Source organism: Hibiscus syriacus, unplaced genomic scaffold, assembly GCF_006381635.1.
Source record: "Hibiscus syriacus cultivar Baekdansim isolate YM2019G1 unplaced genomic scaffold, ASM638163v2 tig00111954_pilon, whole genome shotgun sequence".
Classification (NCBI taxonomy): domain Eukaryota; kingdom Viridiplantae; phylum Streptophyta; class Magnoliopsida; order Malvales; family Malvaceae; genus Hibiscus; species Hibiscus syriacus.
In genome coordinates this window covers 1,548,700-1,558,345 of record NW_024063221.1, presented here as the reverse complement: position 1 = coordinate 1,558,345, position 9,646 = coordinate 1,548,700, and the positions used below count along the sequence as shown (strand labels likewise).

The 9,646-nt window shown below is 38.0% G+C and overlaps 1 protein-coding gene across 1 annotated transcript; it reads left to right on the top strand.

The window, feature by feature from the left end:
- The first annotated feature begins 2,269 nt into the window (after nucleotides 1-2,269).
- LOC120173527 (homeobox protein ATH1-like) lies at nucleotides 2,270-4,357 on the top strand. The gene is made up of 5 exons (XM_039180663.1): nucleotides 2,270-2,582; nucleotides 2,634-3,363; nucleotides 3,568-3,917; nucleotides 3,999-4,059; nucleotides 4,169-4,357. The coding sequence occupies exons 1-5, from the start codon at nucleotides 2,287-2,289 to the stop codon at nucleotides 4,334-4,336; spliced, it is 1,605 nt and encodes a 534-aa protein (XP_039036594.1). The 5' UTR covers nucleotides 2,270-2,286; the 3' UTR covers nucleotides 4,337-4,357.
- Nucleotides 4,358-9,646: the final 5,289 nt, after the last annotated feature.

Genomic DNA, 9,646 nt, shown 5'->3' with positions numbered 1-9,646 from the left:
ATCATAGGCCTTCGAAACATTCTTCATCATTAAGTTCTTTAAGGTTTTCGTGAGAGAGATCTTTACACTTCGATTTATATCTCATTGTTATTAGAAGGGCTAGTTAGAGTTAATCTTTCAGCATTAACTTCCGTTACATACCGAAATTTAAGGCCTGAAAACACATTTCCTACCACCATTTAAATCTGTTGGTGGTTGCTCAACAGTATTGTTTTAAACCAAATCTTAATAATAACTGAAAATGGCAAAGTCCACAACGCAGTTCATAAGGAGCAAGAAAAGTTTTTCATAAAAAAAATGAGGAACAAGAAAAGTTTGAATCATCACATCATGATCCCACAAGAAAAACAACACCAAATTGTTGCTAAAACTCCTTCAAACATCAGCAATTACTAAAAAAAATCCAAGGATCAGATCTCAGAAAGATCAACTGAAATAGTTCAAAAATGTTCATTATGGCAAAAGATTTGCTCTGCCTCCTTCCTCCATAGACAATCTTAAGTAATAAGTAGTCGAGAGATTTAGATTATGACATTATGTCCTCTCCCTAAAGAGTAAATGACCCTTTGAAGTTTAAGTACACTAGAAGTAGACTAGACTAGACTGTTAGTGCCAGCATTAACCTTTGCTTTTGGAGTTCTTGGGAGTTTTTAGAGGCCAACAATGGCAATAATAAGCTGATAAAGAATAAAGCTTGGTAATTGCTTGAATAAATGCGTCAAAGATCTTTGCCCATCAGATATTCTCGTCGCCTTTTGGCATAGCTTGCATCATCATATATGTTCAAAGTACACTGCAAAGAACACTATGTTTTCTTGCTATACCCTTCACAAATTTTTGCAGTTTTGGTTGATTTTTTGTGTTTCTTCACTCACCTTTCTGATCAAACACACATTAACCATGGAAGAAGCTACCCCATTGTGTCCAAAATGAGCTAAAAAAGTAAAAGACTTTCGTCTGAAAAATGGTGCCTGACATGAAACAGAAGTTTTCAACAGAGAGAATCCAGATATTTTAATTGTGATGATTGCAGAGAAAACAGATAAATGGTGAGAAAGAAAGAGAGATAAAGAAAGGGGCCCTCTTTCTAAAGCCTGCAACAGAAATGAGTGGCACTGCACCAAAGAGTAATGTGTTTCTTCTTGTTTTTTACTTATCTTTTTCTCTTTCCATCTTAATGAAATGGGGCCATCTCCATATGTGTTTTCTCTTCTGCACTTATTTTTTTTTTCAGTTTTTATGGGGCATTTTTGGACTCTACCTCCCTCCCTTTTTAGTGGGGTTCTCTTTCTCTATGATTTTTGCTGTTTTAGTACATTTTCCCAAGAACCCAATGTGTGTTTTTAGGTGCTTTAAAATCTTTGTTGGACTGATTATGTATTATCTTGTTGGGGGTCTGAATCATTTTTTGGTGTTTGAGTTCTTTGAGAGAGACTAATAGAGCTCCACTTTTCTGTTCATGCAAACAAATTAACCCCACCTTTTTTGTGTTTGCTTCCTTTTATGATTTCTTTATATTCCTTTATGTTAAAGAAGAGAACAAAGGGTTCTTCTTTTTTCACTACAGTTCTTTGATGGCTTTTTGACAATGCTCTTTTTTTTTTTATGGAGAATTAGAAACCCAATGATTTCATGTGAACTTTGCATTACAATGGCTTCTGTTGAGTGTCTCTGAGAACACCCCATATTCATTTCTCAGTCAATATAGTTATAATGAAGCTGGTTTTCCCTTGTAGATAAGATTTTCAAGCATGAAAAATACTCTACCCTTCATATAATCTCAGGTAGGTCATCTTTTTTTTTTTCCAGATTTTCTCTTGTTTCAGACACACAAGCATTGAAGAAGATGAACTTTGAAGCCTCAAAATGTTCTACTTTCTAGTACATGAACTTACTCTATTTGTTCTCATGCTTTTCCTTTTAGTTCACCTATAGTCCTTCATTTTCATTTTTTTTCCACTTAGAATTTGTGGTGAGATATTGCTCTCTCAGTAGTCTTATCTTTTTGCGTAAGAGAGTGGGGCAGGAAATGGCCTCAATAATTTTGAAAAGTTAATCACATAATGCCTCTGAGAAGTCTGTGTACCATTTTTTGGTTTATATGGATTAATTGTGATTTCATTTCATTACCATTTTTTATCAGTTATCCAGGTTCATGGTGGATCATTGGAATGATCATAGTTGAAGTCAAGGAAGTTGTTTAGTGAACTTACGTTGGTATGAAACCCTACATGTTGAAGGAGCTTCATAGGCCTAAGGTCCCGTGATTTTTGTGCCCCAAGTATAATGGAGAATGATATGTTCGGTGTTCCACGGGCAATGGTGAGTCGAAATTCCGTTGTTATCGATTTGATCCCGTCGGAGATGGTCTCTAATAATTCAATAGTCAAGTCCAACTTGATTAACCAGATCAACCAAAACCAGACACTAGCTGGATTTCCTGTGCAACCCTCGATGCTAGGGGAGTTTAGTGGTGATCTAGGTGCTGATAACCGTCTGAATCATGTCCGGTTCTTTGACCCTAATGCATCGGTTGCAAGGAAGGTTGCGAGTGTTGCTTCGGGTTCGGAACATAACATTGAGTTTCATGAGCAATTCATGGGGAGGACTCCTGTTTCGACTCCACCTCCAAGGTGTGGTCTTCAAGAAAGCTTAAACGAGTTAGCGAACGTGCCGCCTTTGATATACCCTCAGGATTTAAGGACCTACTCTTCAACTGAATGCTCTGATGGCATGAATTCTACAATGGTGGCTCCAGTAAATAGTGTGTTTAATGAAGTGTTTGGTAGTATGGAAAATAAATGGAATTGTACCCCATCAAAGACAGCATTTCAACCTTATTCTTTGATAGGATGTCCGGATCCGAACAGTTGGGTAGCGTTGAATGGTGCGAATATGAGCCTGGATTTTCCCTGTGGTTCCTCGAAAAATTGTAATGAGCTATCTTTAAGTATTGCAACTTCACTTCCTGGTGTAATCAGTGGGAACAACATACCTGATCAGTCCTCTGAAAAAAACTGTTGCTTGAATGCAACAAGTTTAGGCTCAAAACAAACTTCTTGCAATGCTAAGGAGCTTTCTCTGAGTTTCGGTTCCGACGGACCGGTTCAAGTATCGCATTTGATATCAGGATCGAGATATCTTCATGCTGTTCAAGAAATACTTGCTCAAATTGCAAATTATTCTCTTGAAAATCTAGAGCAGATGAGTGTCGGAGCCAGAGCTTCTACGGCATTCTCCTCTAGCTGTCTTGCCAGAAGATGGATGGCTATGATTGATTCGAATGATCTCCCTGATGTTAATGGTAACTCCGAGGTACCTTCAGAGGCAAAAAAATCCCAACTGCTGACTTTGCTCCAAGCGGTATGTTGGTCTAGTTTATGCTTGTAGAGTTATGAATTATCACTTGGCTGCTTCAATTGCTATATTGAAATATGAACTGCATAATTTTCTCAATTATTGAATATATAAGATATTTGTTTATCCAATTACTTTATTTTCTCTATTTGATGGTGTGTTTAACACGTCATTGGGTTACTCAAATGGTGTTGCTATGATCGAGACCAGGTCGATGACAGATACAGTCAATGCTTGGATGAGATCCATACGGTTATATCTGCGTTCCATGCCGCGAGCGAGTTGGACCCTCGAGTGCATGCTAGTTTTGCTCTACATACCATCTCTTTCTTATACAAGAACCTTAGGGAGAGGATCAGCAACCAAATCCTAGCCATGGGAGCAAATTTCGACAGCGGATGCACGAGAAGTAGCAATGACTCATTTCAGAATTCATTCACCCTGGAGCAATTGGCCCTTCAGCAGCTGAAAAAGGATCAAATATGGAGACCGCAGAGAGGATTGCCGGAGAAGTCTGTCTCGGTTTTACGTGCATGGATGTTTCAGAACTTCCTTCATCCGTAAGCCATCTTTCCGGAGAATTGCTTCTAGGACAAGAAATCTCTAGCAGTTCTGTGTTTCTTGACATTTCGAATTTACAGGTACCCCAAGGATGCAGAGAAACATTTACTTGCAATAAGAAGTGGCTTAACAAGGAGCCAGGTACTTGGAGCATTCGATAAATCTTTTGACTTAACCGGTGTTTTCTTATCCGACTTTCATATGATTCGATTGTTTTCTATAATTTTCATGTCGATCAATGGATGACTAGGTCTCTAATTGGTTCATAAATGCTCGTGTTCGTCTATGGAAGCCAATGATAGAGGAAATGTATTTGGAGATGAACAAGAGAAAAGCGCAACAAAACGAGGAAGGAACCAACAGCAGCAACCCCCGGAGCCAGATAAACATCAACCATCAAAGGTTTAACATAAACTAAAAGCACAAGAAAATCGATTGGAATCCGGATTCAAGCACCTTTCCGGTAGGAATGGAACGCATCCGCCTCAGTCAAGGTTACAACTGTGTACTTGTCCAAAAAAAAGGGTTACGACTGTGCATAATGTTCCATTGTAGTTGGGACCTTTAGCTTTTAAGGGTATGGTCCTAATTCAAACAGGGTACCCTCTTGTTGAAAATCTTATGAAATTCATTGTAAAATTTCATGGAATTAATTGGTATGTTGAGTACGTTGAACGCCCCGTGATGGGTAAATAGCACAATTTTGTTTGCATGCATGTAAGATGTATGGCAATATATATATATATTCAATAGTCTTAAATATGTGCAAAATTAACAAAGTTTTATATTATGTAAAACGATCCTATCATTTGATGAGGGAACACATACACGTTAAGCGTATGCCGGAAAAGAAAACTTGTAAAATTATTTGGATTCAGCAAGTTCTAACAAAGAACAATTTGATGGGGGGAATCAAATTATTTTCCTGGAAGTTGAGACAAAGATGACTGTTTCAGTGACAATGTGACAGCAACGGCGTTTTTACCTAACAGATCCTTTTTTTCTCCTATTATAACACCCGTTATCAATATCTCCCGAAGTAACACCTTTTCGATTGAGATGACACAAAGATACATCTCGGGGACGCGTTTTATCTGAGTTTTTGTTGAGTCGGATGTCACGTGTGAAAGGCGCACCCCAGGGATGCGCTTTACCTAAGTTCTGCTGAGTTCGATGACACCCTGATATTTTTTAAATAATAAAGATTTTATATTTATTGTTTTATAAATTAGTAATATATTATGTAAATTATTTCGGTTATAATTTAAGAATTATTAAATATATTTTTTAAATGTGTGTTTTAGTGTTATATGTTTCAGGCACTTTGGCATTCACCCATTCTACGTAACATTAATCGGATGAATAATAAATGAAAACCAGCTTTAATTTTATTGTAATTATAAGAAAAAATGTATGAAATTATAATATTAAAATGTGTGATCGTATACATTATTTTTTAACTTTTAAATTGTAATATAAATTTTTTTCTCTATTTAGAAGGTGGAATTATTTTAATATTTTAAAATCAAATATTTTTATAATAAATAATATAATTATTATTAAATAATATAATTAATCATTTATAAAATTACAATATAAGTAATTTATATAATATTAATCAATATCAAAATAAATTTTAAATAATAAGTTTTTTTAAAAAATAAAATTTAGTTAGGTGTACATGCATTGGGAAATTATAGAAAATGCAATTACATTTAAATATTATAAACAAAAACATTCATTTAAATAGAATATTAATTACATAAGGGTTAACGGTTATGTGCTGATAACAGAGCTGGACATTTTTTTTCTATTGTGTCCAATGTTTCTATAATGGCCACATCGTTTTTGTTCTGTTGACTTCTCCCGAATATCCATATCACAATGTATTCTACTAGATTTTGGACGACCTGAGTACCTTATAGCAACGGATCTGGTACAATTGTAAGTCAAGTTTGAATCTCATCTGGGCCTCTTTCGTTGCCTATGGGCGGAAACTCAAATTCATATACCTTGAATACTTGTGAAAGTTGCTATACGGGATCAACATAATTTTTGTAGTCCAAATGCGAATGTGAGCAAGATGCAATTACATGAGAGCATGAATATTTGAGTGCTTGAAAGAAACCATAATCGCACCATCTATCTTGCAGATTAACTCTTAAAGAGTTAGCTTCAATCCCTTGCAGCAGACGTGGTATTTCGGTTACACGAAACAATTCACGGGTGCGAGAAAAAATTGTAACCAACATTCCATTTGATGCAACCACTTTTTTCTGTAAATCAACTACTAGTCTTGAGTGGTAAATATGACCGTTTTGCATCCACGTAAGAGCTTGTCCACCGATCTTTGCAAAGAGTTGACCCAAACGAAAATAAGTTATTTTGACCAACGCCGTGACTGGTAAATGACGTGCCCCCTTTAAGGTTGAATTTATTACTTCAGCCAAGTTGGTTGTCATATGACCATAGTGATACCCCCCGTCATACGTATTTGTCCACATTTCTTTGCTGATGTCCATAATGTATTCGCACCCCTTCTTATTTTTGCGAAACAACTCTTGTAGCATAGACTCAAACCTTTGAGGTAAGAGTTCGTAACCTAAGCCATTAGGAATATGTAATAGTTAATATGAAGTACAAATAAGTAATACGAAAATGATAGAAAAATTGGAAAAAAGTAACATACCCATCCGCACGACTAACTAACGTTCATCGTTCTTCTTGTATTTTCTATAATAGTTTGCAGCAATATGACAAACACAATAACGATGTTGAACATGTGGAGGTCTATACATTGTACCCAAAGACTCCATTGCTGCTTTTATCCCGTCTCCTCGGTCTGAAATAATGCATACTCGTTCCCTGGTGACAACTTGTAAACGTAAATTTTTAAGGAAAAAAGCCCAAGAATCAGTGTCTTCTCCTTGAACGAGGGCAAACGCAACATGAAGAATATTGCGGTTTCCATCTTGGACCACAGCCAATAATAAAACTTGCTTGTATTTCCCATACAAGAAAGTACCATCAATTTGGACAAATGGTTTACAGTACTTGACTGCATTAATACACTAAGGGTAAGTCCAAAAGACACGGTAGAATTGGCTGCGATCGCGAACCACTCGATCATTCACGTAATGATGTTGAGTTTCGAACTCAACAATCGTCCCGGGATTGAGTCTTTGCACAACATGAAACCAACTGGGCAGCTCGTTGTAAGAGGAATCTCATTCACCATGAAGTTTGCAAATGGCATTCTGTTTTGCCAACCAAGCTTTTTTGTAGGAGATGGTGTACCCATATTGTGACTGTATAGTAGAAATCAACACTGCAACAGCTATATGAGAGCTTTGCTTCACAATGGGCATGATTGTTTTGCAAATAATGTTGGAGTCCAAGTTGGGATGATCCTGGTTTATACCTCTTGCACAACACGTATGAGGACCGTTGTATCTGGTTAGTTCCCATAAGTTGTTCTTCCTCTTCCTCTTTGATACACGGACCATCCATTGACATCCGTTGTCACGTTGGACACAGTAGCAGACATAATTCTCCGTGGTAGATCGATCAACTCGGGACTGAACTGAGTTACGAATATTGTAACTCTTTATTGCCATCATTGCTTCCTCCTTCGATGCGAACTCCATTCTAATACGTAAATCACCGTTATTGACTGATGACTGAAGTTCATAGTTGCCAACATCAAGGAGATCCGGAAATTCTGGCTGGTACATTGCATCATAATCAGCCCCATACATATAAGCAGGAAGTTTCGCTGGTGTTGTATTTATCGGAACGTCATCCTCATCATCATCAGAATGTACATTAAACTGTGGTGAGTCAGGTTCAACGAATAATCCCATTTCAGCACCATCTGCACCTGGCTCCTGAAGAGGTTCTTCTGGCGGAGATGATGGTTCCTCTGATAATCCAATGTTGAGGTCAAATAAGTTCCCGCTTGAGTGTCATCCCCTTGAACTTGAGGCCATTGTATCATGTGGAATGTGAATAGACTGTCGTCTCGATGACATTCCCATATGTAAGTCAAAACATTTCAGATGAATGTCTGCCCCTTGAAGTAGAAGAGATGTTGCCATATGGATTATTGGTGAAGTCACGTGGGTTGAGATCATAAGCATTTGCTGATGAATGTCTTCCTATTGAATTTGATGGCATAGCATCTGGGGTTGGATCCGTCATTAATGATGTGAAATCATTACAGATCAGTTGTGTCGGGCTATCAACTTGATCATCATGATATGCAATACCAAAGTGAGAGGAATATGAGAGACCACGAGAAGCATGAACCTCAATAAAAATGGCATACATTTCAAGAAGAGATGTGAACTCCCCATATGAGCATCAACCATCATAGAAACATCATCATCGTTGGAAAGCTGAAATGATGTATATGTGAGTGGAAAAAGTTCAGTAGGAAATCTATACTGAAGTGAAGATAGTCTTCTCCGGCCAGCTACACGAATCTTTAACGAACTTTTTGTGATTAACTTCTCAAGAGTTATGTTTCTCTTTAAGGTTAAGGGGATATAATGATCTGACTCAAAAACAACCCCGTCTTCAGCTTCCTTAATTTCTCCATCATATAAAACAACAGAAGAAAGACGACTCATTTTCAGAGAATAGAGGATTGATATTTCTGAGAAATTTAGAGTTTGAGAATTTGAAAACTTGTGAACTGAAGTTTGTTTTGAACGTCCATAATACGTTGCATATAATAGTGTCTATAACCGGGGTACTATTCACGTGAAGGCGCGTTCCCGGAGGGTGCCTTCTATTATTTTGTCTGAGAATATGTTATCATTGCCCTATTATGTCACTCATGTCCTTCGGGGGCAACTATTCATGTCAGAACCCAAAGTGGTGAAGGCGCGTTCCCGGGGGGGGTCTTCCATTATTTTGTCAGAGAATATGTTATCATTGCCCTATTATGTCACTCATGTCCCTCGGGGGTACTATTAATGTCATAACCCAAAGTGGTGAAGGCGCGTTCCCGGGGGGCACCTTCCATTATTTTGTCAGAGAATATGTTATCATTGCCCTATTATGTCACTCATGTCCCTCGGGGGCACTATTCATATCATAACCCAAAGTAGTGAAGGCGCGTTCCCGGGGGGCGCCTTCCATTATTTTGTCAGAGAATATGTTATCATTGCCCTATTATGTCACTCATGTCCCTCGGGGGCACTATTCATATCATAACTCAAAGTGGTGAAGGTGCGTTCCCGGGGGGCGCCTTCTATTATTTTGTCAGAGAATATGTTATCATTGCCCTATTATGTCACTCATATCCCTCAGGGGCACTATTCATGTCAGTACCCAAAGTGGTGAAAGCGCGTTCCCGGGGGCGCTTCCATTATTTTGTCAGAGAATATGTTATCATTGCCCTATTATGTTACTTATGTCCCTCGGAGACACTATTCATGTCAGTACCCAAAGTGGTGAAGGCGCGTTCCCGGGGGGGCGCCTTCCATTATTTTTTCAGAGAATATGTTATCATTGCCTATTATGTCACTCATGTCCTTGGGCGCCTTCCATTATTTTATCAGAGAATATGTTATCATTGCCCTATTATGTCACTCATGTCCCTCGGGGGCACTATTCATATCAGTACCCAAAGTGGTGAAAGCGTGTTCCCGGGAGGCGCCTTCTATTATTTTGTCAGAGAATATGTTATCATTGACCTATTATGTCACCCATATCCCTCGGG

What these genes read in the sequence shown, in the direction of transcription:
- LOC120173527 (XM_039180663.1), top strand. Translation starts at nt 2,287, where the DNA reads ATGGAGAATGATATGTTCGGTGTTCCACGGGCAATGGTGAGTCGAAAT. An exon ending in TGCTGACTTTGCTCCAAGCG is followed by an intron (nt 3,364 to 3,567) that starts GTATGTTGGTCT and finishes GATCGAGACCAG; the next exon opens with GTCGATGACAGATACAGTCA. An exon ending in TTTCAGAACTTCCTTCATCC is followed by an intron (nt 3,918 to 3,998) that starts GTAAGCCATCTT and finishes TCGAATTTACAG; the next exon opens with GTACCCCAAGGATGCAGAGA.